This window comes from Entelurus aequoreus, linkage group LG17 (genome assembly GCF_033978785.1).
Source record: "Entelurus aequoreus isolate RoL-2023_Sb linkage group LG17, RoL_Eaeq_v1.1, whole genome shotgun sequence".
Classification (NCBI taxonomy): Eukaryota; Metazoa; Chordata; class Actinopteri; order Syngnathiformes; family Syngnathidae; genus Entelurus; species Entelurus aequoreus.
The window spans coordinates 29,876,765-29,904,677 of record NC_084747.1 but is presented as its reverse complement, the minus strand read 5'-3'; the positions used below and the strand labels follow the sequence as shown (position 1 = coordinate 29,904,677).

At 39.6% G+C, this 27,913-nt stretch overlaps 2 protein-coding genes across 2 annotated transcripts in view; one reads left to right on the top strand and one right to left on the bottom strand.

The window, feature by feature from the left end:
* Nucleotides 1-27,913, top strand: part of bco2l (beta-carotene 15, 15-dioxygenase 2, like) — a 182,217-nt gene that overhangs the window by 7,583 nt on the left and 146,721 nt on the right. The gene's annotated exons all lie outside the window — the stretch shown is intronic.
* On the bottom strand, nt 14-26,408 carry fam219ab (family with sequence similarity 219 member Ab). Its single transcript, XM_062025451.1, has 6 exons — nt 26,132-26,408; nt 10,822-10,921; nt 6,848-6,953; nt 4,844-4,924; nt 4,720-4,774; nt 14-2,103 (listed from the first exon to the last, which is right to left on the bottom strand). Exons 1-6 carry the CDS (start codon nt 26,195-26,197, stop codon nt 1,942-1,944), a joined length of 570 nt encoding a protein of 189 aa, XP_061881435.1. The 5' UTR covers nt 26,198-26,408; the 3' UTR covers nt 14-1,941.

Here is a 27,913-nt window from a genome sequence, read left to right as displayed (position 1 = left end):
CGATAATGTCAGACGAAGGGCTTTTCCATTAGCTGTGTGTTTATTTAATGTTTTCATACATCACACATAACAATAACAATGTTAAATACCTTAATGGAAGTGTTTACAATACAAAATTATGAATTCAAAAAAGAAAAACAAAACACAGTTCAAGGTAGGCCGATTAGTAAAAATAAATTCAAGTTACAGTGTCTTCACTATTCTCATGATCATGGCAATAAATCACACGTCATGTTAACTTGTCTCTACTTAAGGCAACTCTAACTGTAACTAATCTGTCAATTTGGGAGCTAGGGCTGCAAATGAAGCTCCGATGTCATCAGTGTACCATCATGTGCATGCTTATGTGTGTGCAAAAACAGGAGCCAAATCCTTCTTGTGTCTTAAACTGGTGGTGGGTGACAATAAATGTACAAATGACCAACTTAAAGGCGGACATGAAACAAAAGACACTGTCATGGTCCTCTGGCCTCATTTCTATCGACTAAATTATATATATATATTTTTTAACAAAGTTTATTTCTGGTGAAACAGTACTGTTGCTATGCAAGAAAAAAGGCCTACAGAGGTGAACACAAATTGTGCAAAATTAAATAATACAACACAGAGTTACAACATGCCAGAAAGGGGTAGAAATAAAATGAGCAAAGTAGGGCTGCACGATTTCAAGAAAACCCCTAATTGGGATTTGTCTCTCTAAAATTGCGATTCGATTTGCAATTGTTTTTATTTTATACATATATATGCATAAAACTGGGAAAATAACGAGTGAAGGAAGACATGTCTGTCATGACTGTCAGTCAACATATTTTTGTCTCAAGGTGCCACATTTTAGAACAATATGCAGTATTTACTTCCAAAAAATACTTGGCTTGATGCAGTCAGACTCAGAGCTTTTGTCTATACATCATGCTAACCGATAAAAACTATAGTGTTTGTGGTGTAATGTAACCATAATAATGCAAGTAACCATTTAAAAGGATATACAATTGTATTTCTCGTTACCGTAAAATTGTTTACCATCGTACTGTAATTTGAAGGTAAATAACTTTATTATCCTAAATAAATAAATAAAAACTAAAAATTGGACTCGTTTCTGTAAGCAAAAATGTAACTGAAATAAATATTGAACTTCTTAAAGTGCATTCTTTTTTCCTAGATGGAAACATAAGGTCAGATTGTCTTTTTTTATTGTTGCCATCACGGCATTCTTGCTCGTTCGTCCGTGTTGATGGGCTCGTATTGCCTATCTGGTTTGAAGCAGAAATATCACTAAACGGGACATTTGGCTTTATAATCATATTTTTGTTCTTCCTAATTAAAACCTCAATGTCTATTGGATTAATCGTGCAGCCCCAGTGCAAATGTTAATTTGTACCTTCACTTGACTATATTTGCACTTTATCCATGTTGCCATGAAACGTTCAAAGCCAGTAGGACAAAATATAGTGAAAGGATGGAGGACGAGTGCAACCTGGCCTTTGCTACATCACAACCGGTACAGTATCGACAGCGCTAGAATCCGCAAGACCGCAGCGTTCAGCCTCTTCCAAACACAACAATTAGGTTCAACTAAAGATAAAAAAACCCCCCAAAAAAACCTCAGTTAAAAATGTAAACCATATTTCAGGTAAGCCGAGCCAGCAATATCATTCTTTTTACATAGTTTTCAGTAGAAGTGCATGTCCTACCATAGGAGGAAACCACCACAATTCAAATATATAATGACTATTTTCACACATCCCTTAACATAGTATGAAGCAAAACCTATTAGTTAATAGATTTGTCATTCCCATTATCACATTATGTATTGATCAGTACTATATTCTCTACCATGACCTCACTGCTGACACCAGTCTTGACAGCGGAACAAACTCAGCAGATGAAGATCGGGGTTATGCATCGTGGAGAGAGAGAGAGAAGGGAGGGGTCACGACAGGGTTACTGGATATGACAGGTGGTAGAGGCGGGGGTCGCCTGGCAGCACATGCAGGTGGGGTTCACTGATTTGGGCGGGATCAGATCCAGGTCCTCGTCGTCTGGTATCTCATCTAAACGGTAACCATCCTTCAGAAGCTGGATGTTGAGATCTTGGTTGATTTGCTACAGGAGAGGCGGAGGAAAAAAATTGCGTAAGTAAACTCTAGTTGTAGTATTCTAGCGGCCATGTTCATAGCTATATGAAAGGCCTATAATGCGGTGAAAAACTGCAAAAGACAAGAACAATTTAACAAACCATATACTGTATCAACTGTCAAAATCGTTGATATTGTCAATCAAAACTGAGCATTGTTACATTTGGCAGGCCACATCAGGAGGTAGTTCTTAATCACGATTGGAATCTGATCTTTTCAAATGTGACTTCAGTCTAAACGCAATGCGACCTGAATGTGATTTTTTTCGTCAGCTTTGAGCGAGCTACGTCACTCGTGTGCGCCAGAAAGACGCAGTCGCTAGCCGTAATGGATATTTCATCACAACATCCGGTTTCGGTTTCTATTTAAGACGACCAAATTTTCGGTGCATCACTTGTCAATAATGCGCAAATTATAGGCTATATGTAGGGCTGGGTGATATATCGAGTTTGTAAGATATATCGATACATTTTTAAACAAGATATGAATTAAGAAAATATCGTAATATCGATATAATTTATTTCAAATGACCAAACACTGCTCATTTGTTGTTGTTCCTTGACTCTCCCCCGCTTCCTACTCCCTCTCAACACTTCATGGTATTCCCTCCTTCCAAAACTGCTTGCACGTATAAGAACATCCATGATTGGTTGGTTGTTTACAATGATGAGTCACGATTGGTTGAGATTAGGGCAAAACATTAGGGACAGGCCAATCAGAGGCAAGATAGGGCGGGTCATGGAACCAGGAAGGGAAATCACAACAGTCATCCCAAATGACGACGAGAGAGTCGTAGAAGAGAAGAGGGAATATTCAATCGGGCGATTTATATATTATAAAAACTAGTGGAAGATGGCAGAGGGATTCTCTTCTTTAGATTTTTCTCTTAGCGATGTAGACAACGTCCAGGAAACCCACAATGCGTCTACTTGGCCACATTTGGACAAATGTATGCGTCTGGATAAAACATTCATTTGAGTTGTTTACCATGTAAGCCCAAATCAAAACTGTTCTCCAGTTGCCAAACCAGGCATATTTCGCATGAGAAATGCCAAAAATGTATGCCGTAGTGAGGAAGATCATAGCCACACAATTAAGTAAAGTCACTTACTTGGCGCTGACCAGAATCTACGTCTGTGACAGTCCATTACATCGTCGACTGGGAATTAAAAAGTGTCTGCCTGCAAATATATTTTTTATCTGAGTTTGATACATTTTGTATTATTTGCACAGCTATGTTATTTATTTTACGTAGAAAGAATATTTTTCTATTTTATTTATGTTCTGTATTTCTGTGCTACTTAAACAGTTTCTTTCCTGTGCTGTGAATACCCATCTTGACTAACTGGGTTAATAAAAGTGCCACTGACTGTTTACAGTACAGTTGTCATTCACTTCAATTTCAGTGAATCACGCTCAAAAATGAACATCTGTATATGTATACTTTCATCGGAAAATACATCGAGATATATATAGAATATCGAGTTTAAGTAAAAATATATCGAGATATACTTTTTCAGCCATATCGCCCAGCCCTAGCTACAGTATATGTAATACATAAATATATATTTTGATTCAGAAGAAATAGCGATTGTTGAAAGACCGGAATTGACACTGTGGCGCATTTGCTTAGATGTGAATTGAAAAATAAAGCTCTGTAATATATTACAATATATACATCTATTCTTACTTTGTATTACTTTCATTTACTTTCAGGAAAAAAAAAACAACACTAATTTTTAAGGTGTAGCGACTTTTATTTTATGTTGTAGTAGTATCGACTTCCTCCCGGTCAACTTCCTTTGTTTTCATATTAACCAAGTGCGCATGAAAGTGACGTTGAGGTCACATTGGGGCCTATGCGCGGTTACACTGGAGTCTGATAAAAATCACATTTTACTTGCAGTGTAAACAGTCAGCCGGAAAAAATCAAATCTCAAAAAAATCCGATTTGAGCCACTTTGGCCTGCAGTGTAAATGTAGTCCCTGTCTCTCATAATGATTGTGAACATAGGCAAAATAAAATAAAAAAAACTCAAAATGGCAACAAAATTGGAAACAAAATAATGTGTTGATGTTTTGCTCATTTTAATACACCACATATTTTGCCCCCCCCCCCATTTTTTTTAGCCCAATGCCTCAGGTCACAAAGTTTGTACACCCCTGGATTAGACGGTTGCCTTGCGCATTAGAGCACGGCTCAGAGACAAATCGGATAGGCAATAATGACGCTGATTAGCCAAAATATGTGGGGATGTTGCGGGCATTGGACAAAGTTGCGAGGCCGCTACATCACAAACGCCTGGAAGGACTGAATAATAGGTGGCTTTAGATACTTCTTTTGAGGTTCAAAGCTGCCTCTGCGCTGTGGTCATATCGTGCATGAACAGTCTTTCCAACAACATTGTCCTTCCTTGAGCTACAGTACAATCATTTTGTTTCCATGGTGGACACCTTACTTGCAGCCTGCTATTATGTAACGCCGAGGGACCACATTAGATTCCAGCATTTTACTGACTGTCAGCTAATAATTTCTGGTGGCACTAAGACACTGGTGGACTCTAGCTGCAAGACAGGAACTCACCTCAGCAGAGGAGTATCCTGACGACGAGTATCTTGACATGTCAAAGTCATCATCACTGAGGAACAGAAATACAAATGAGAATTTTGTATGAGAGTTTATGGACAGAATTGGACAAGGAGGTCACCTGTCTGTGTCCAACGCAACCAAGGGCTTCTCATCTGGACTCTGGTCCAATGAGGAATAGCCTTTATTGGGTACTACCAACCTGCGAGCAAGGAGAAGCAACAACAGTGTGAGTGGCAGAGTGGGCGGATGAGGAGGGAAGAACACGAATAATGAACATACCAAGAAGAAGAATAGTTCTGGCTAAGACAGCGAGACAGAAGGCAGAAAGAAGAGGGAGCATCTCAGAAACCTTCGATCAATGAAAACTCTTCCTCTAAAGAGCTCATGTGACGGGCAAAGATAATGGATGTGATTTAAGCCCAAGGAAACATGTCTCTGCTCTCATCCAAGCAGCTGAGATTCTCATATTCTGTTTGACATAGCTGCAGGATGTGAAGTCAGCCTGCGTTGTAATTAGTGTGTACTGGTGGGGTGGTACTTCAAAATACTCACTGTAACTGGAGCAAAGAAACTGAATACAGTGTTCCCTCGATTATCGCAGGGGTTACGATAAATGTTAGTGATAAACGAAATCCACAAAGTAGGAAACTAGGGGCACTTTTATACTTTATATAAATAATATAACAATTTACAGTCTTTAAACACACTTCAGCTTTCACACACACACTTATAAACATTTCCTATGCTCCTAAAACACTTCATACACTCCAAAACCTACATAATTCTAATGGTACTTTAAAACCTGTGATGCCCTGAGACTATGGATAATATGAAAATTTCATATCACGGTTATCATTATTATTGCAGTATTGTTGAATGTGCTCAAAAAGTACTTATACACACAATTAAGTCTTTTGATTTTTTTTTTAATAACTCAAATTAATGGACCCAATATAAAAAGAAATATTTTGCATGATTTGTGTTTCTTATGCTTCACTGATAAAAGTGTTCTAGCGGACGTTGTGGCTTCCCACTGTACTCGGTTCAGCGGTCCTTGAATGCACCGTAAAAACACCTGTGTTATGTTCCTCTGAGTATATATCGATCACTCTGTCGTAAGAGAGCACAGCTTGTAGGTTCAATGTGCACTATTGCATAGCTTAGTCGTTCAGCCAGTAATGTGTTTAAATTGGGGTGTGTCGTTATTTAATCGGGAAAAGGACGTGAATGTCCTTTGTATTTTAAGCTATCGAGCTAGCACCAGTCAATCTGTGAGTTTATTACTACGTGGCTATCAATCACGGTTTTTCAATCAATTTAATTTTAAATTGTAATACTAACAGTCAAGAGTTTTACCATTTATCATTACATCCCTAACTAAAACCGTCATAGGACTGCAGCTATTGATTATTTTATTAAGTGGGTAATTGATCGATCAGTTGTTTCGATTAATCAAGTAATCGGATAAAATACACTTCATAGCCTTTTAGGGAACATTTTTAATTTCTGCTTGCCATATCCTTTTTTTTTTTTAAATTTCGATCATTGGATATGCTACCAAAACAATCTACCAGAGTGTGATCTTTTGGTAATTTAGAAAACATGTATACATTTTTTAAAATACCATCCATCCATCCATCCATCTTCTTCCGCTTATCCGAGGTTGGGTCGCGGGGGCAGCAGCCTAAGCAGGGAAACCCAGACTTCCCTCTCCCCAGCCACTTCGTCCAGCTCTTCCCAGGGGATCCCGAGGCGTTCCCAGGCCAGCCGGGAGACATAGTCTTCCCAACGTGTCCTGGGTCTTCCCCGTCTTCCCCGAACCACCTCATCTGGCTCCTCTCGATGTGGAGGAGCAGCGGCTTTACTTAGAGCTCCCCCCGGATGGCAGAGCTTCTCACCCTATCTCTAAGGGAGAGCCCCGCCACCCGGCGGAGGAAACTCATTTCGGCCGCTTGTACCCGTGATCTTGTCCTTTCGAAAAAAAATAACCCAAAGCTCCTCACCTATGGTCATGAGCTTTGGGTTATTTTTTTAAATACAAAGTATTATTTTCCAAATAAACATGCAAACACGTTGAGTTGAACTTTGAGCGATACAATCAATCATCTGTCAGTATGGTCACCGTGTTCTGGCCATGACGTTGTTCTTCTTGGGCTGCTGATTGACTGGACTGCCTACAGTGTTGCTGTTCTTCAACGAGCCCTTCCTGGCCAGCTCTCTTTGTTTCTCTGCACAAAACGAACACAAACTTAATGTGGCACTTTAACAGCCAACTGATAAGTCATGAAATTCAATATTCTTGTTTACATGTCAAAAACTTCTTGTATGCCCCTGTGTAAATACTGCACCCTATTTGCATACTGTAAATTCCGAACAATAAACCGTGATTTTTTCCTGTGCTTATAAAACGGTGCAGCTAATTTATGGATTTTTTTTTTCAACTAACAGCCATAATGCAAAAAGTAACAAAAACAAATCAAGCAAATACACTGAATCGGTGTGTTATTGTCTGTGCTACAATGCCATCAGTTCGCTCACTGCAGGTACTGCAGTGCTGCATTGCCCTTCTGTTTAGACTAGAGCTTTCAACCGGAAGTTCAATTGTCGTTTGGTCGTCTAGCTGTCCATAATACCTCTACTCGTACGGATTCTTCATTAATAACTCCAAGCAATGTTTGTAAGTTTTACAATATAACTAAATTAATTTTTACTTGCTAAACCGTTCCATGTGTGATGTCTGTAGGACTGTTTTCATGCATTAGTACAGTACCGTTCAAAAGTTTGGGGTCACCCAAACAATTTTGTGGAATAGCCTTCATTTCTAAGAACAAGAATATACTGTGGAGTTTCAGATGAAAGTTCTCTTTTTCTGGCCATTTTGAGCGTTTAATTGACCCCACAAATGTGATGCTCCAGAAACTCAATCTGCTCAAAGGAAGGTCAGTTTGTAGCTTCTGTAACGAGCTAAACTGTTTTCAGATGTGTGAACATGATTGCACAAGGGTTTTCTAATCATCAATTAGCCTTCTGAGCCAATGAGCAAACACATTGTACCATTAGAACACTGGAGTGATAGTTGCTGGAAATGGACCTCTATACACCTATGTAGATATTGCACCAAAAACCAGACATTTGCAGCTAGAATAGTCATTTACCACATTAGCAATGTATAGAGTGTATTTCTTTAAAGTTAAGACTAGTTTAATGTTATCTTCATTGAAAAGTACAGTGCTTTTCCTTAAAAAATAAGGACATTTCAATGTGACCCCAAACTTTTGAACGGTAGTGTACATGCTATTGCAGGGGTGGGCAATTAATTTTTACCGGGGGCCGCATGAGCAACCCGAGCACTGCTGGAGGGCCACACTGACAATATTTCAATTACATTTTGCTCAAATTATTTTTGATATACCGTAAGATAGATAATAATAATAATAATATTTTCATTTAACCTAACTTATCTTTATACAAAAGCAGATGGCTTTTGATGGTTTTATTTTTAACACTTTCTTACACAACACTTCCTGATGTATATTACAATACAAAAATTTCAATTTCTGTCACTTTATCCTGCATCCTCTTTGTTGTAAAACCTTTATTTAACCAGATAAGAAAATGTTGTGAACGTAGCACGTACGCCTGTAAGGTGATTGGCGAAGAAGGAGGAAGCGTTGCTGTTGCGGAAATGAGGAGTGAGGATTGGTTTTCCTTTTGGAAAGAACGAGATAAGTTGAGCTGTGTTAGTATAGCATGCTCAATAAAAGTTTAAAAAGTGCATCAGACTTGGTGTGCACTTCTTCTGGACGCTACAATTGATGTCAGAAGTGGGATGAAATGCCTCCCAGTTCGCCTTGCCATCAAACCTGGGAGTCTTCATTGAGGGCGGAATTCCCCCCGTGGCAAGCAGCGTGGCTGCACCTGTAAACGCTCTCTCTCTCTCTCTCTCTTTGCGGCGAGCTCCTCACGTGGCACGTACCTCCCGATGACGTAGCACACAAACAGTGCAGTATGCGCAAAGTTTTACTTCTGCCACCAATTGTAGCGTCCAGAAGAAGTGCACATCAAGTCTGACGCTCTTTTTAAACTTTTATTGAGCAAGCTATACTAACACAGCTCAACATATCTCGTTCCTTCCACACGCACGTCTCCTCACTCCTCATTTACGCAACTCAAGAAGACAACATCTACTTCAGCAGGTCGTTACACTATATTCTTTAAACACAGCAACGTGGATACCACAAATAAGCACACAGCTTTACCTTTACTTGTCTTGTTGAAAACACGCCATTCGTCATCAACTTTTCTCTTCTTAGCGTCTCGGGGATAACCGGGCATCACTTGTCGCTGTGCGCCTTCCCTCACAGGACATACGCACATATAACACTTTTCAAAATAAAAGCAGCACAGTTGTATTGCACGCACGACAAAGATGTTTTTTTAAATTTATTTTGTAATTTGAGATTGCCGCTGCGCGCACGAGCATACGTCCACACGGAAGTAATACAAATAACGCTTTTCAAAACAAAAGCAGCACCGTTGTATTGCACACTCGAAATAGATGCTTTTTAAAATTTATTTTGTAATTTATAATTGGCCTCACGCGGGCCGGACAGGGACGTACAAAGGGCCGGATGCGGCCCGCGGGCCGCACAATGCCCAGGTCTGTGCTATTGTAATGAAGTTAGCGTCGTTAGCATTAGCTAATATCCTAACACGTTTACGAGTGTCTGTTTTAGTATTGTTAACTTACATTCTGTTTGTATTGTTTCAGTTTCACAAATTCCTCAGTAAATTCACCAAAACGTTACCGTGGAGTTATTGAGTCTGTTTATCTAATTGGAGAGCTAACTTCCGCGGCTAGCAAGCCCATGGCAATGACTTCTGTTTTGTTTGATCAGACGTTTTACTGCCGTGTTACAGACATAGTTTGGAAACAATTAAGGTATGTAAATAAACCTTTACAAAATATTTCCGTGTAAATGACTAATTTCACAACACTGCGCCTTATACTGTATATGGAAAAAAAAAATTTATTCTAAAATTTTGTGGGTATGGCTTATATATCGGTGTGCTCTATAGTCTGAAATATACGCTAATCACAACAACCGCTCATCAGAAAGAGAGAAGAGAAAAGGGTATTAGGTTTTGTTCTTATTGATTCTGCACTGTATCTTAGCTATGTATCATACAAGACTGTCATTTTCAGTAATGGCAGTCTGTGTTTGACCGGGAATGGAAGGTCTATTTATTTTCTTATGCACTTTCCTGCCAGCAAAAACACCATTTATTCGCATACCTTTAATGCTCAACCCAAAAATATACACCGAGTAGAATATTGAGATTAAAACAGCAAATGGTATGCAAATCATTTGTCTTTTTTCAGATGCTTTGAATGTGAATTATTATAAAAAACATTACATCAGCTATTCATGGAACTTTTCAGAAAAACAATAAAATCAAATGTTATAGTTCTTCCTACATTATTCTCATGTACACCCACTTTAATTTATTTTCAATATGAGCTAAATGTTCGTGAGAGCTTTTGCTTTAATAAGGTCAGTGAATAATTGTTTCTTAAAGAACATTAGACAATTGTGTTGACATTGTTATTAGACTGAAAATAATTAGCAGAGAGCTATAATTCTTATACTGCAGGCGACTGCAGGATTGACGCTCCAATATCGAGACCGCTTTGAATTCACTAAATTGAGTGTATGAGTGACACATTGTAAGAAACAAAAAGACTGGCATTTTGTCCAAAGTGCTGAAAATACTTTCTTCAAGAATAAAAAAGGTTATGAACTTCCTATAAATAAACTACTGTATATAAGCTACACATTGACTGTTGAATCTGTCTTTTTGAAATACTTAAGGAATTTATAACAAAACACATCTATTTATAAATGTTTCGGCTTTATGGGCACTTTTACTTTATTACAGCTGAAGAAAATAAGGTTTGTGACATAAGTAGTGTTTTAATAAACCATTACCTACCACACATACAACATGCCTTTCTGAAACTACAGTACCGTTCTTGTGTCCGCATTACAACATTATTTATTTCAGTTCCCTGAATTACTGTATGTCATTCCCTACCGATTTTCATCTGCAAGGGGGATGGCTTGTAGTTGATTGTGACCTCTTCCCCTTCCCTGGTGTCTGAATCAGCCTCTGATGCCGTAGAGGAAGCTGGGTCCTGGAAAACAATAAGGAAACGGTAAATAAATAGGTAACTTTTATTGTCTGTCACAGAACAGAAATTCATCTTTGTCAGATCTTAAAAGTGCACACAAAAAACAGAACAGAACAATATGAGATACAAACATATATATCATTAACACACATAGCTGGTAGCAGCTTGAATGATTGGTGCAGGGAGTGTGTCGGGTCCTGAGAGATGGCGATGGCTTGATAACTGCCTGGGTGAAAAGATATGTGTGGACAATTGGGGTATCCTCTTATATTACTGGATTGTTTTATTATTTAGGAATGTTTAGTTTTACTAAGGGCGAAATGGCTGAAAGCTGGATCATGATATAAGTGTTTTATATCGGTCGATATCAATAATTTATATTTTTTTATGACCGATCTAAAATAAGAACCGGGTGAAAAACACATTGAATGTAAATATTTGCATTTCAAACAAAACATTCCTCTAATTGTAATCCCCTCAGTCATCAAGGAAAAAAAGAAACGTTAACACAAGCATGGAAAACAATCCAACAATGTCAAATCATATTGACCTGGGAAGAACCATTTTCTGCAGGTTTAGTGGCAAGAAGTATCGCGACATACAAAACCCAAAACCATTGAAGTTGGCACGTTGTGTAAATCGTAAATAAAAACAGAATACAATGACTTTCAAATCCTTTTCAACCTTTATTTAATTGAATAGACTGCAAAGACAATATACTTGATGTTCGAACTGGTAAACTTTATTTTTTGCAAATATTAGCTCATTTGGAATTTGTTGCCTGCAACATGTTTCAAAAAAAGCTGGCACGAGTGGCAAAAAAGACTGAGAAAGTTGAGGAATGCTCATCAAACACTTATTTGGAACATCCCACAGGTAACCAAGCTGATTGGGAACAGGTGGGTGCCATGATTGGGTATAAAAGCAGCTTCCATGAAATGCTTATTCATTCACAAACAAGGATGGGGCGAGGGTCACCACTTTGTGAACAAATGCGTGAGCAAATTGTCGAACAGTTTAAGAACAACATTTCTAAACGAGTTATTGCAAGGAATTTAGGGATTTCACCATCCACGGTCCGTAATGTCATCAAAAAGTTCAGAGAATCTGGAGAAATCAAACCAACATTGATTGCCCGTAACCTTCAAACCCTCAGGCGGTACTGCATCAAAAACCATCAGTGTGTAAAGGATATCACCACATGGGCTCAGGAACACTTCAGAAAACCACTGTCAGTAACTACAGTTCATCGCTACATCTGTAAGTGCAACTTATGCCAAGCAAAAGCCATTTATCAACAACACCCAGAATCGCCGCCGGCTTCGCTGGGCCCGAGCTCATTTAGGATAGACTGATGCAAAGTGGAAAAGTGTTCTGTGGTCTGACGAGTCCACATTTCAAATTGTTTTTTGAAACTGTGGACGTCGTTGTATCCTCTGGACCAAAGAGGAAGAGAACCATCCGGATTGTTATAGGCGCAAAGTTCACAAGCCAGCATTTGTGACGGTATGGGGGTGTATTAGTGCCCAATGCATGGGTAACTTACACATCTGTGAAGGCACCATTAATGCTGAAAGGTACATACAGGTTTTGGAGCAACAAATGTTGCCATCTAAGCAATGTCTTTTTCATGGATGGCCCTGATTATTTCACCCAGACAATGCCAAGCTATGTGTTACATCAACGTGGCTTCATAGTAAAAGAGTGCGGGTACTATACTGGCCGGCCTGTAGTCCAGACCTGTCTCCCATTGAAAATGTGTGGCACATTATGAAGCGTAAAATACCACAACGGATTGAGACTGTTGAACAACATAAGCTGTACATCAAGCAAGAATGGGAAAGAATTCCACCTGAAAAGCTTCAAAAATTGGTCTCCTCAGTTCCCAAATGTTTACTAAGGATTGTTAAAAAGAAAGGCCATGTAACATAGTGGTAAAAATGCCCCTGTGCCAACTTTTTTGCAATGTGTTGCTGCCATTAAATTCTAAGTTAATGATTATTTGCAAAAAAAAATGTTTCTCAGTTCGAACATTGACTATCTTATCTTTGCAGTCTATTCAATTGAATATAAGTTGAAAAGGATTTGCAAATAATTGTATTCTGTTTTTATTTACGAATTACACAATGTGCCAACTTCACTGGTTTTGGGTTTTGTACATTGCATCCGGAAAGTATTCACAGCGCTTCACTTTCTGCTCACAGATAGGTGTACCAAGCTTGTGGCATCGTATTCAAAAACTGCTGCCAAAGGTGCATCAACAAAGTATTGAGCAAAGGCTGTAATTACTTATGTACGTGTCATTTTTTATTTGTAATACATTTGCAAAACAATGTTTAAAAACGTTCAATATTGTCATTATGGGGTATTATTGTCTATAGAATTTTGAGGACAAAAATGAATTAATTCCATTTTGGAATAAGGCTCTAACGTAACAAAATGTGGCAAAAGTGAAGGGAATACTTTCCGGATGCACTGTGCGTTGATATCGTGTTATTGCCTAGCCCTAGGTTTAACATTTGGTGGTGAGTGTGTTGTGCCAAAATGTAATTTTAAAAGTACCGGTAAGTATTTATTCTTTAGTGATGCATCTACAGCAGGGCTATTCATCTAAATTGTTTTGGGTGTCACATTTCCAGAAAGCTTAGGACCGAGGGGCAGGACTTCTTCCTTCACTAGTGTTACTATTTAGTATATTTCTGAGAAACATCATCCTATGCAGTGGTCATTTGTGTTTGTACATTTATTTACTAAACATTTACTAAATCCGGCAAAAATAGCTCTGTCTAGTGTCTGTGAATTTTAAACTGTGAATGTTGTCTGTCTACCTGTGTTGGCCCTGCGATGAGGTGGTGACTTGTCCAGGGAGTACCCTGCCTTCCGCCCGATTGTAGCTGAGATAGGCTCCAGCACCCCCCGCGACCCCAAAAGGGACAAGCGGTAGAAAATGGATGGATACGCCAAATAATTACTTGATTAAAGAACAGTGTTTTAGTTTCCTATATTCAAACAGTGTTACTGTTCAAACTGTGTGTAATGTCACAGTGGCCAAAATATTAAGTATACTTGTTAAATAAAACCTCTGCCTTGTTTTGAATGAACACTTCGGCCTACGACGCTACTGTTTTTTTTTAAATCGTTGGTCGTTATAGGGGTATTTGGAGAGCCAAGTGTTTTCTGAGGTGGTACTTGATGAAAAAAGTTTGAGAACCACTGATTTATACAATAGGAGTGCTCTGCTGTTTTCCAGGGCCTACTGCCAAAAAGCTAGTCAAAGATCCTTTATGTGACCGTGCTCCAGTGTTTATAGGGATCTGCTGCTAGGATGTTAATCTCTTCCAAGTTTTAGTTTTTTTACTTAATTTGTGTCATTCTCAGGCTGCCAGTTGAAAAGCTTTGCTCTAAAGCCTCTTCAACCTTTTTTGAGCTAAGGCAAATTTTTTTTCATTGAAAAAATCCGAAAGCACACCACCAGCAAAAATGATCGAACTCGATATTGACAATAAAAAGTCGTTGTCGCAATTGTTGAATATGAATTTAAACCATAACAAACCATGCATCACTATACTTGTCTCAAAGTACTGTCACGGTCTGTCACATCACGCCGTGACTTATTTTGAGTATTTTGGTGTTTTCCTGTGTTTTCTTGCGCTCCTATTTTGGTGGCTCTTCCTGTTTTGTTGGTATTTTCCTGTTGCAGTTTCATGTTTTCCTTTGAGCGCTACACCCCTCACCTGCTTTGTTTTAGCAATCAAGACTATTTCAGTTAGATAAATAGATAGTACTTTATTGATTCCTTCAGGAGAGTTCCCTCCGGAAAATTAAAATTCCAGCAGCAGTGTATAGAATTGAGATCAAATTTAAAAAGTTGTTGTTGCTATCCTTCTTTGTGTGGACATTGTTGTCATGTCATGTACGGATGTACTTTGTGGACGCCATCTCTGCTCCACACGCTGTATGTCTTTGCTGTCATCCAGCATGCTGTTTTTCTTTACTTTGTAGCCAGTTCAGTTATAGTTTTGTTCTGCATTGTCATCCGTAAGCTTCAATGCCTTTTTTTAGGGGCACTCTCCTTTTGTTTATTTTTGGTTTAGGCATTAGATACCTTTTTACCTTCACATTCGGATATAGCTCGGTTGGTAGAGCGGCCGTGCCAGCTCTACCCCGCTTCCGCCATCCTAGTCGCTGCCGTTGTGTCCTTGGGCAAGACACTTTACCCACCTGCTCCCAGTGCCACCCACACTGGTTTAAATGTAACTTAGATATTGGGTTTCACTATGTAAAGCGCTTTGAGTCACTAGAGAAAAGCGCTATATAAATATAATTCACTTCACTTCACTTCACATTGCCTCCCGCTGTCGTCTTCATATTGTGGCCCCTGTTAAAAAGTTGTGCTGCCGCGTTCTAGACTAACTGCAACCGGGAAAGAGCTTTTTGGCGAATGCCAGCATAAAGTGCATTGCAGTAGTCCAGGCCACTTGAAATAAAAGCATGCACGACTTGTTCAAAGAGGTTAAAAGACAAAAGTGGTTTTACTTTTGCTAAAAGACGAAGATGATAAAAACACGATTTTAAAACGCCATTGACTTGTTTGTCAAGTTTAGAATCAATGTCTATAGCAGTGTTTTTCAACCTTTTCTGTGCCAAGGCACATTTTTTTCATTGAAAAAAATCCAGAGGCACACCGCGAGAAGAAAACATAAAAAAATGAAACTCAACAGCCGACATTGACAATAAAAAGTCGTTCTCGCAATTGTTGGATATTATTTCAAACCATAACCAATCATGCATCACTATAGCTCTTGTCTCAAAGTAAGTGTACTGTCACCACCTGTCACGTCACGCCTAGACTTATTTGGAGTGTTTTGGTGTTTTCTTGTGTGTAGTGTTTTAGTTCTTGTCTTGCGCTCCTATTTTGGTGTTGATTGTCATGTACGGATGTACTTTGTGGACGCCGTCTGCGCCACACACTGTAAGTCTTTGCTGTCGTCCAGCTTTCTGTTTTTGTTTACTTTGCAGCCAGTTCAGTTTTAGTTTTGTTTTGCATAGCCATCCTTAGGCTTCAATGCCTTTTCTTAGTGGCACTCGCCTTTTGTTTATTTTTGGTTTAAGCATTCGATACCTTTTTACCTGCACGGTGCCTCCCGCAAATTTTGATCGCGACAAACCATGTTCCCGACATCTACAAAGCAATTAGCTACCGGCTGCCACCTACTGATATGGAAGAGAATAACATGGTTACTCTGCCGAGCTCTAGACAGCACTGACACTCAACAACGGCACATTATTTGCGGATTATAATTACTGGTCTGCAAAAAATATTTTAAACCCAAATAGCTGAAATGACATCATCTCCCACAGCACACCAGACTGTATCTCACGGCACACTAGTGTGTCGCGGCACAGTGGTTGAAAAACACTGATCCAAAGCAACACTAGGGACCTCCTGATCTAGGTTTTATGCTGCTGATCATCGAGGAATGAGATCGGCAGACACCAATACCGATATTTATCACATGTATTAACTGTACATTTACACTAATCTGGTTAATTTTTAGCTTGTATTACACAATATTTGTTTTTTTTTTTACCTCAAAGTCCCCCTGTGTCCAGGGAATTACTACCTGAATTTGTAAACATGAACAAAAACAACAGAAAAATTATTTTCTGAAAATTTTTATATCGCCCTAATCACTCTAGTATCAATCATATTCTGATACGAGCCTTGATATCGACACCACTAATTTATAGATGGATCTGATTCTCCTTTTATGCGTTGTGTACTGACTGCTGCAATGCTGACACAGCAACAGTTATATAATCCTGTCTCTAGAGACGTATTGATCTAATTTTTGTTAAACAGGTGAATGTTTACAATGACAACACAATACATTTAAAGCCAATATTTCAGTATAATTCCTACCATTAGAGTAATATTCATGTTAGGGGTGTAACGATCGATCGATATATCGATTCACATTCCTAAATGTCAAGTATATCGATCTGTACTCGGCAGGTTTGCCTTCAAAAGATAGGTATTGATCCAAGATCGTTTTAAAAGGCAATCGATCAATTTTATCGGTGCTAGAAAAAAGGAAAACATTGGATTTAAGAAAGGCCAACATTTATATGAAGTTTAGCACTTTTAATAATAAAGACGTTAAATGTTAAGTCTGTTTTCCCGTCTGTGGCGTCATCAAAACAAAAATGGCGGCTAGCTACAGGGGTGGAGAAAAACGCAAACAGCAGAAGACAATAGTGTAGTGTGAAGTGTGTGTGCGCCTTAAGAGATGGTGCTGCTGTGTGTGACGTGTGTAAGTGCGGCAGAGTGAACCAAGTCGCGCGAGAGTTTGGATGTCCGTGTGTTGAGTGTTTAAACGTAAGTTGTGGCGAACAGCAGCTCTCGTATATTTGTGTTTTGCCACTTTTTTTTTTGCCAGCGTCTGAGAGTGTACTGTATCTCCGACTGTGTCTCTGGGGCATTACAGAGTCATAACTTTCAGCTACAGCACGATTGCAAAAGCCCCAATAAATACAAATGACACAACCGACTGATAAGGCAGCAACACAACTAAGCCACAAAAGACGTGACCGGCACAACGGTACAAAACCCTGAGGGACAGAAATGGACTCCCACTGAACTCTTGTTTCAGACAGTGGGTCTATAGGCCGCCCTGTGGACTACACTAACTCCATATAAGCCCTATACCAGGGATGACCAAAGTAAGGCCCGGGGGCCATTTGCGGCCCACAGCTTGTTTTTTATTGGCCCGCGACACTTTCTAAAGACAAAATAAACATATCCCAGATTAGAACCCTACACAAAAAAACTAGAATATGCAATTTGGGAGAAATTGCTTGTGGATGCTGAAATGCACAAGCTGCTGAAATGCGCAAGCCGAATTGAAATGCTAACATTAGCATGCTGACATTTAGAATGTGGCAAGTAAGTAAGTACATTTGATTTCTAAAGCGCTTTCAAAGGATCAAAGAATGTAATGAATGAATGAATGAATTAAAATAAGGAATGGATTAAGAAAGGAATTCAAACAATGCATTATTATCATCCAATTCAAGAAACTGTTTAAGTGTTTACAAAGTACAAATAAGAAGAACTATGATAAACATTCTGAATTTATTGATCATGTTTTTTATCTCACCTAATGAAATACAACTTCCATCCATCCATCCACAACTTACTTCACTAATTATTTATTTATTTATTTTTAATGTTATTACTTATGCAGTATATTGTGAATACATTGAGAACAGGAAGTGAACAAAAGTGTTAGCAACTGCTATGTAAAGGAAAATGGGTAGGATTAAATAAGCTCTGATTCTTCCTACTCCTTTTCAAACATGTTGAGGAAGAGAAACTGGAAATTGTGATGTATCATGTTGTAATTATATGCATGTTCGAAGTAAACTCAAACTCAACTCTACTCAACTTAAAGTGCTGTACAAAACACAAGTGAATTAACACAAACATTTAATTAAAGCAACAGGGACAACATCATAAAATAGTTTTTTTTAAAAGTGGATAAAAGTACCAAGTTATAAGACTATAAAGCGTATGCATGCAAAATTAGCTAAGAAATGCTGGCATGTGTGAAAGACCAAGTTATATCACTCTGAGGCGTTCGGCTGTAAAATTGGCCAAAAAAAGTTAGCATGTTAAAGTTAGAATGCTAACGTTTAGCATGTGTCAGTGTTCGTAATAGCGGCGTTAGTAACATGGACAATTATAGAATTGATAAGCGAACGTCAATAATCGATAATTGATGTATTTATTGTAAATAGAGTAAAGCAGACAGTTCTAAAATTTAGCTGACTGCAGCGAGCCACCTCACCGAGCGATCCGACCAGCTCCTTTATTATAGGGCACTTATTGTCTAGTTTTGCACACATTTTCATTAATTTAATACATGTGACTGGAATTAATTCAACTTTTTCTTAATACAAATTCACTGTTTTTAAAAGTTGCAAGTAATAAACGCTTTAGTGAAACGAAAAGAAATGTCAATCTGCAGTAATATACATAAATTAATTCCAATCGTAGTTCCTGAATCGTAATTGAATCGTAAGGTGCCCAAAGATTCCCACCTCTAATGTTAATGTTAGCATGCTAACAGTTAGCATGTGTCAAGTACCAAGCAATATGACTGAGGTGTTTGGCTGCAAAATTGGCTAAAAAAGTTAGCATGTTCATGTTGGCATGCTAACAGTTAAAGGCCTACTGAAACCCACTACTACCGACCACGCAGTCTGATAGTTTATATATCAATGATGAAATCTTAACATTGCAACACATGCCAATACGGCCGGGTTAACTTATAAAGTGCAATTTTAAATTTCCCGCCACACTTCCGGTTGAAAACGTCTAGATATGATGACGTATGCGCGTGACGTTAACGGTTGATACGGAAGTATTCGGACCCATTGAATCCAATACAAAAAAGCTCTGTTTTAATCCCAAAATTCCACAGTATTCTGGACATCTGTGTTGGTGAATCTTTTGCAATTTGTTTAATGAACAATGGAGACTGCAAAGAAGAAAGCTGTAGGTGCGATCGGTGTATTAGCGGCGGACTACAGCAACACAACCAGGATGACTTTGAGGATAGCAGACGGGCTAGCCGAACGACCTCACCTTGACTTCCTCCGTCTCCGGGCCGCCAACCGCATAGGTGATCGGGTGAAGTCCTTCGTCGTACCGTCGATCGCTGGAACGCAGGTGAGCACGGGTCGTGATGAGCAGATGAGAGCTGGCGTAGGTGCAGAGCTAATGTTTTTAGCATAGCTCTGTCGAGGTTTCGTAGCTAAGTTAGCTTCAATGGCGTCGTTAGCAACAGCATTGCTAAGCTTCGCCAGGCTGGACAGCATTAACCGTGTATTTACATGTCCAGAGTTTGGTAGTATTGTTGATCTTCTGTCTATCCTTCCAGTCAGGGACTTATTTGTTTTGTTTCTATATGCAGTAAAGCCCGATGCTATCACGTTAGCTCAGTAGCTAAAGAGCTTCACCGATGTATTGTCGTGGAGATAAAAGTCACTGTGAATGTCCATTTCGCGTTCTCGACTCTCATTTTCAAGAGGATATAGTATCCGAGGTGGTTTAAAATACAAATCCGTGATCCACAATAGAAAAAGGAGTGAGCGTGGAATCCAATGAACCCTTGTACCGAAGTTACGGTCAGAGCGAAAAAAGATACGTTCTGCACTGCACGCTAGTCCTTCACTTTCACGTTCCTCATCCACAAATTTTTCATCCTCGCTCAAATTAATGGGGTAATCGTCGCTTTCTCAGTCCGAATCTCTCTCGCTGCTGGTGTAAACAATGGGGAAATGTGAGCAGTCCTTCCTCCGGTGTCGTCATGCTACTTCCGGTAGGGGCAAGGCTTTTTTTTATCAGAGACCAAAAGTTGTGAACTTTATCGTCGTTGTTCTATACTAAATCCTTTCAGCAAAAATATGGCAATATCGCGAAATGATCAAGTATGACACATAGAATGGATCTGCTATCCCTGTTTAAATGATAAATGATAAATGATAAATGGGTTATACTTGTATAGCGCTTTTCTACCTTCAAGGTACTCAAAGCGCTTTGACAGTATTTCCACATTCACCCATTCACACACACATTCACACACTGATGGAGGGAGCTGCCATGCAAGGCGCTAACCAGCACCCATCAGGAGCAAGGGTGAAGTGTCTTGCCCAAGGACACAACGGACATGACTAGGATGGTAGAAGGTGAAAAAAATGTATTTTCAGTAGGTCTTTAACATTTGTCAAGTACCAAGTTATATGACTCAGAGGTGTTCGGTTGCAAAATTGGCTCAAAAAGTTAGCATGCTAACAGTTAGCATGTGTCAAGTACCAAGTTATATGACTCTGAGGCGTTTTGCTGCTAAAATGGCTCACGAAGTTAGCATGTTAGTGTTAGCATGCTAACAGTTAGTATGTGTCATGTGCCAAGTTATATGACATTGAAGCGTTCGGCTGCAAAATTGGCTGAAAAAGTTAGCGTGTTAATATTAGCATGCTAACTGTTAGCATGTGTCAAATACAGAGTTATATGACTCTGAGGCATTTGGCTGCAAAATTGGCTAAACAAGTAAGCATGTTAATGTTAGCATGCTAACAGTTAGTATGTGTCATGTGCCAAGTTATATGACACTGAGGCGTTCGGCTGCAAAATTGGCTGAAAAAGTTAGCATGCTAACAGTTAGCATGTGTCAAATACAGAGTTATGTGACTGAGGTATTCGGCTGTAAAATTGGCTAAAAAAGTTAACATGTTAATGTTAGCATGCTAACAGTATGTGTAATGTGCCAAGTTATATGAAGCTGAGGCGTTTGGCTGCAAAAATGGCTCACAAAGTTAGCATGTTAGTGTTAGCATGCTAACTGTTAGCATGTGTCAAATACAGAGTTATATGACTCTGAGGCGTTTGGCTGCAAAATTGTCTAAACAAGTAAGCATGTTAATGTTAGCATGCTAACAGTTAGTATGTGTCATGTGCCAAGTTATGACACTGAAGCGTTCGGCTGCAAAATTGGCTGAAAAAGTTAGCATGTTAATGTTAGCATGTGTCAAATACAGAGTTATGTCTGAGGTATTCGGCTGCAAAATTGGCTAAAAAAGTTAGCATGTTAATGTTAGCATGCTAACAGTATGTGTAATGTGCCAAGTTATATGACACTGAGGCGTTCGGCTGAAAAAGTTAGCATGTTAATGTTAGCATGCTAACAGTTAGGATGTGTCAAGTACCGAGTTATATGACTCTGAGGCATTCGGCTGCAAAATTGGCTAAAAAAGTTAGCATGCTAATGTTACTAATGCTGCCAGAGGCTGAGCCAATCAGGGGAAATTATACTGATTGTTTTGGTCTCATCTAGTGGCCAAAACTAATGTAGTATTTGATATTTATAGTTAATTTAGGCATTTTTATGCTTGGAAATATTTAATTTAGGGCAGAATTACATGTAATATGCTTTGTTACTGAAACAACATAAAGCTAAGTTTTGTTCATTGAAAAAATGCGGAAGCACACAACCAGCAAAAAAGATTAAAAAATGAAACTCAGTAGTTGATATTGACAGTAAAAAGTCATTGTTGCAATTGTTGGATATGAATTCAAACCATAACCAAGCATGCATCACTATAGCTCTTGTCTCAAAGTAGGTGTACTGTCACGACTTGTCACATCATGCCGTGACTTATTTGGAGTATGTTGGTGTTTTCCTGTGTGTAGTGTCTTGCGCTCCTATTTTGGTGGCTTTTCCTCTTTTGTTGGTATTTTCCTGTAGCAGTTTCATGTCTTCCTTGAACACTATTCCCCGCACCGGCTTTGTTTTCGCAATCAAGACTATTTAAGTTGTGCGGACGCTATCCTTCTTTGTGGGGACATTGTTGATTGTCATGTCATGTACGGATGCACTTTGTGGAAGGCGTCTGCTCCACACGCTGCAAGTCTTTGCTGTCGTCCAGCATTCTGTTTTTGTTTACTTTGTAGCCAGTTCAGTTTTAGTTTCGTTTTCCATAGCCATCCCTAAGCTTCAATGCCTTTTTGTAGGGGCACTCGCCTTTTGTTTACTTTTGGTTTAAGCGTTAAATACGACGTTTACAAAGCAATTAGCTACCTGCTGCCACCTACTGATATGGAAGAGTATTACACGGTTACTCTGCCAATCTCGAGACAGCACAGACACTCAACAACGACACTTTATTTGTGGATTATAAATACTGGTTTGCATAAAATATTTTTAACCAAAATAGGTGAAATTAATCATCTCCCGATGGCACACCAAACGTTATCTCGCGGCACACAGGTGTTAGGCCCCGTTTACACTAAGGTTACCCAGGTAAATCCCACCTAACCTTATCCTTGTCCACACACGCACAATAGTCGTTTAAGACCCCCTCCCCTCCTCCGTCAGCCGGTGCAACGCGACCTAGTACGCATGCGCGGAAAATGTGCACGTCATAGTCACCTCCGGTGTTGCTTTGGTGCAAGCTCTTAAATTATATGTAACTTATCTGAACAATATCCAGTGTTGTGGTATTTCAATTAACTGGAATCCAGTGTGCTGTGGCGCCCTATTGTAGAGAATCACACCTGAGTCATCATAAATTAATCAAATCTTTATTAGACACGTAAACAATGTGATAAAGGACATTTTACATCAATCAAACTAGGGATCTAGATATCTGGTCAGGACACTCCTCACTCTTTTGCCTTCACCTTCATTCTCCATTTGTTTTTAGTGACTTTATATACTCTGGACCTAGACGTTGAGTCCGCAACATACATGGCGGACAATAACTGATGCAGTCTGCTTTGCCAGTCCAAAAGCATTCGCCGTTTTCCGTAGTCTTCCCTCGACGGCCAGGTAATACAAAGCACTCGTTACATTTTTTTTATCACATCCACGGTAGCCCGCATTTTCGTTGACTCTCTTTCGACAAATGGATGACGTTTTTTGGTAAGTAGAATCACAGCTGACCTCGACATTCGAAAGTTCTCTTGCCGTCTGAGAAGTGTAGTATCCCAAATAGCTGCAATCGCTTTCTCTTAAGGCATTAATGAGTGATTTCCACAAGGAAAAACACAGCATGTCTGGATGACTCGCCTCCATCTTTCCAGTGGTTAGCTCAGGTTGTTATGAAACTGGCTGTGGCGCGTTCTTTCTGACGTCACTTCCTGTGTGTGGCGCGTTCTTTCTGACGTCACTTCCTCTCTGAACTCAGTTTGTAAACGATCAATGAGTCCATACAAAGCTAAGAGCCGGAGATTCAAGAAATACACGGCGCATTTACCCGTGTAAAAAAAATATCCAAGGAGGGGAACCTTAAACGATAGTTTAGTGTGGATGAAACGGGGCTTAGGCTAAATAATTATTCGTTTAAGGGGTTATCCGGCTTAGTGTAGACATAGCCTTAAAGGCCTACTGAAACCCACTACTACCGACCACGCAGTCTGATAGTTTATATATCAATGATGAAATCTTAACATTGCAACACATGCCAATACGGCCGGGTTAGATTAGTAAAGTGCAATTTTAAATTTCCAGGAAAATATCCTGCTGAAAATGTCTCGGTATGATGACGTTTGCGCGTGACGTCACGGATTGTAGCGGACATTTTGGGACGCCATTGTGGCCAGCTATTAAGTCGTCTGTTTTCATCGCAAAATTCCACAGTATTCTGGACATCTGTGTTGGTGAATCTTTTGCAATTTGTTTAATGAACAATGAAGACAGCAAAGAAGAAAGCTGTAGGTTGGAAGCGGTGTATTAGCGGCCGGCTGCAGCAACAAAAACACGTAGCCGGTGTTTCATTGTTTACATTCCCGAAATATGACAGTCAAGCTTTACCATTGGCCTGTGGAGAACTGGGACAACAGAGACTCTTACCAGGAGGACTTTGAGTTGGATACGTGCTACCGTGAGTACGCAGCTGCGGCTTCCAAACATTTGATCGCTTGCCCGTACGTGCGTGCCGCTATGTGCATGTCACGTACGTAACTTTGGGGAAATACACTACCGTTCAAAAGTTTGGGGTCACCCAAACAATTTTGTGGAATAGCCTTCATTTCTAAGAACAACAATAGACTGTCGAGTTTCAGATGAAAGTTCTCTTTTTCTGGCCATTTTGAGCGTTTAAATTGACCCCACAAATGTGATGCTCCAGAAACTCAATCTGCTCAAAGGAAGGTCAGTTTTGTAGCTTCTGTAACGAGCTAAACTGTTTTCAGATGTGTGAACATGATTGCACAAGGGTTTTCTAATCATCATTTAGCCTTCTGAGCAAACACATTGTACCATTAGAACACTGGAGTGATAGTTGCTGGAAATGGGCCTCTATACACCTATGTAGATATTGCACCAAAAGCCAGACATTTGCAGCTAGAATAGTCATTTACCACATTAGCAATGTAAAGAGTGTATTTCTTTAAAGTTAAGACTAGTTTAAAGTTATCTTCATTGAAAAGTACAGTGCTTTTCCTTCAAAAATAAGGACATTTCAATGTGACCCCAAACTTTTGAACGGTAGTGTATATGTGCTATATGAACTTAGCGGAGGTGAACGGTACTTTGGGCTGTGGGATTGAGTGTGTTGTGCGGGTGTTTGATTTGTATTGGCGGGTTATATGGACGGGAGGGGGGAGGTGTTTGTTATGCGGGATTAATTTGTGGCAGATTAAATATAAGCCTGGTTGTGTTGTGGCTAATAGAGTATATATATGTCTTGTGTTTATTTACTGTTTTAGTCATTCCCAGCTGAATATCAGGTCCCACCCGCCTCTCACAGCATCTTCCCTATCTGAATCAATTCCCCTGCCCTCTAATCCTTCACTCTCACTTTCCTCATCCACAAATCTTTCATCCTCGCTCAAATTAATGGGGTAATCGTCGCTTTCTCGGTCCGAATCGCTCTCGCTGCTGGTGGCCATGATTGTAAACAATGTGCAGATGTGAGGAGCTCCACAACCTGTGACGTCACGCTACCTCCGGTACAGGCAAGGCTTTTTTATCAGCGACCAAAAGTTGCGAACTTTATCGTCGATGTTCTCCACTAAATCCTTTCAGCAAAAATATGGCAATATCGCGAAATGATCAAGTATGACACATAGAATGGACCTGCTATCCCCGTTTAAATAAGAAAATCTCATTTCAGTAGGCCTTTAATGTATAAAAATGATCAAAGTGGCCCTGCAGCCTTCCATTTGTACGCATGCGGCCATGGCTGGAAAAAGTTTGGACACCCTTGCACTGTACATTTGAGGCCAAGGAGCACAACGCCACACCAAACACTCTTATTGTGCAGTAACCTATTTGAAGATTATAAATGCGCGCATTCTTGTAGAATATGTGGATTTTCATCGTCGTTGCTGCGTGGATGCTGAGGACGTGGCCGCTGCGTGTGGATGGGACGTGACTACGCATTACACACACCCAACATTAATATCTAATATTTCATATTTTAACGTGTGATGGCAGGCTAAACTATGTTGTTGTGTGCTGCACTTATGCGCATAATATAACGCACGACGAGGTTTTTCGCAACCTGCCACGTAGGCCACTGCCGCCACTCGCGATCCGCTGGTGTATTTTTGTGGCGTTTTCCCCCTATTTATGAAACATCGTCATAGTAAGTGTTTTTCTAAAAAAAAAAATAATAATAAAAATAAAAATCAAATGTTCCTACCAGCGGCTGCATCTCCGCCTCCTGCGCGGCATTGCAGGGCACCTGGAATCTGTCGATCTCCTCCATCACGTCTCCTCCTTTTCAAAGCACGAAATTAGTTCAGCGCCACTCGAAAATAGGTTTTTTTGTTTTTTTTGAGACAATATTCCCGAGACGCCAATCAGACGTGGAATAATCCCTGCGCTCCCTCGGTGTGAAGCATCATCCCGGCTGGTACTGTCGACGATGATGATGATGACGATGAGGATGAGTAGTTCACGTCAAACAACAACACCCACTTCCGGTTGGGCTTGGACCGACACAGGCTCTTAAGGGGTGGTGCTCTCTAGCGCGGCGGGGTGTAAACATGCACACACCCCATGCTAATAAGCACAAATAGATGCATTTTTTATTTTATGGGTATGTTGGAATTTGTCAGTGTGCAAAAACGTTCTTCCATACAAAGGTTGTCATAAAGTTGTAAAACATGCGTTTAAATCACCAACAATTCACAGTCCTTATGTAAGACAAGAGCACATGTTTGTCTTTTTTTATGTAAATAAATGATAGAAAAATGGGAGGCGCTCTAAAATACATCTAAACACCTCCACCAAGGTTTTATATACCGTAAATTCTGGACTATTCTAGAATTTCTGGACCACCCCAGCAGACGATGGCGTGGAACACTGCAGAGGCCGCCACAGTGTATATGTTTCTTTTACTTTTTATTCATAGCTGTATGTAGAAGTGGCTGGTTGCATCAGCTCTGCTCTTTTAATGTCGTTAATGTCCTTTGTGTTTTTTTATTTTTGATGTTTTACACACATGTAAGAGGGATGTGTGCTATGGCTATGAGTTGTTTTTCCCATTGTTTACTTGTATCTCACCTTTTTTGTAAGGGGTGCCGGAAGTTGGCAGACCCGTCAGCGATCGTGTTCTGTCTCCCTGTAATGTTTGTTTGATCTTGAATGGGATTGTGCTGAACATTTTAATTTCCCCTCTGGAATTAATAAAGTATTTCTGATTCTGATTCTGATTCTGATAAGCCGCTACTTTTTTCCTATGCTTTGAGCCCAGCAGCTTATAAAACGGTGCGGCTAATTTGTGGATTTTGCGTTTCGCTAACAGCCATAATGTTTTGTGTTCAAAAGTTTCCATTAAACACAAGCAGAAACACTGAAAGGGTGTGTAATTTTTTTGTGCTATGGTGCCATCTTTTGAATGAGTTCGCATCGGGCAGGTGTCGCGGGTTGAAAATGTACGTCCTGTTTTAATGCCTTGAACCGGAAGAGAAAACGTAGATAGCCTTTCTGCTTGAAATGATTCTTCATTCATCACCCCAAGCAACATTTGTAAGTTTTACAATATAGCTAAAACAATTGTTACTTACTAAACCGTCCCATGTGTGATGTCTGTAGGTGTGTCTTCTGCATCATTTATTTTATGGGTATGTTGGAATTTTTCAATGTGTGCAAAAACGTTTTTCCATACAAAGGTTGTCATAAAGTTGTAAAACATGCTTTTAAATCACCAATATTAAAGGGGAATTTTGACTATCATTCACAGTTCTTATGTAAGACAAGAGCACATGTTTTCCTTTTTTTTAATGCATTCTAAATCGTAAATAAATGTTCACAAAATGGGAGGCCCTCTAAAAAACAGCTAAACACCTCCATCAAGGTTTTATATACCGTAAATTCTGGAATATAAGCCGCTACTTTTTTTCGTACGCTTTGAGCGCAGTGGCTTATAAAACGGTGCAGCTAATTTATGTATTTTGCGTTTCGCTAACAGCCACAATGT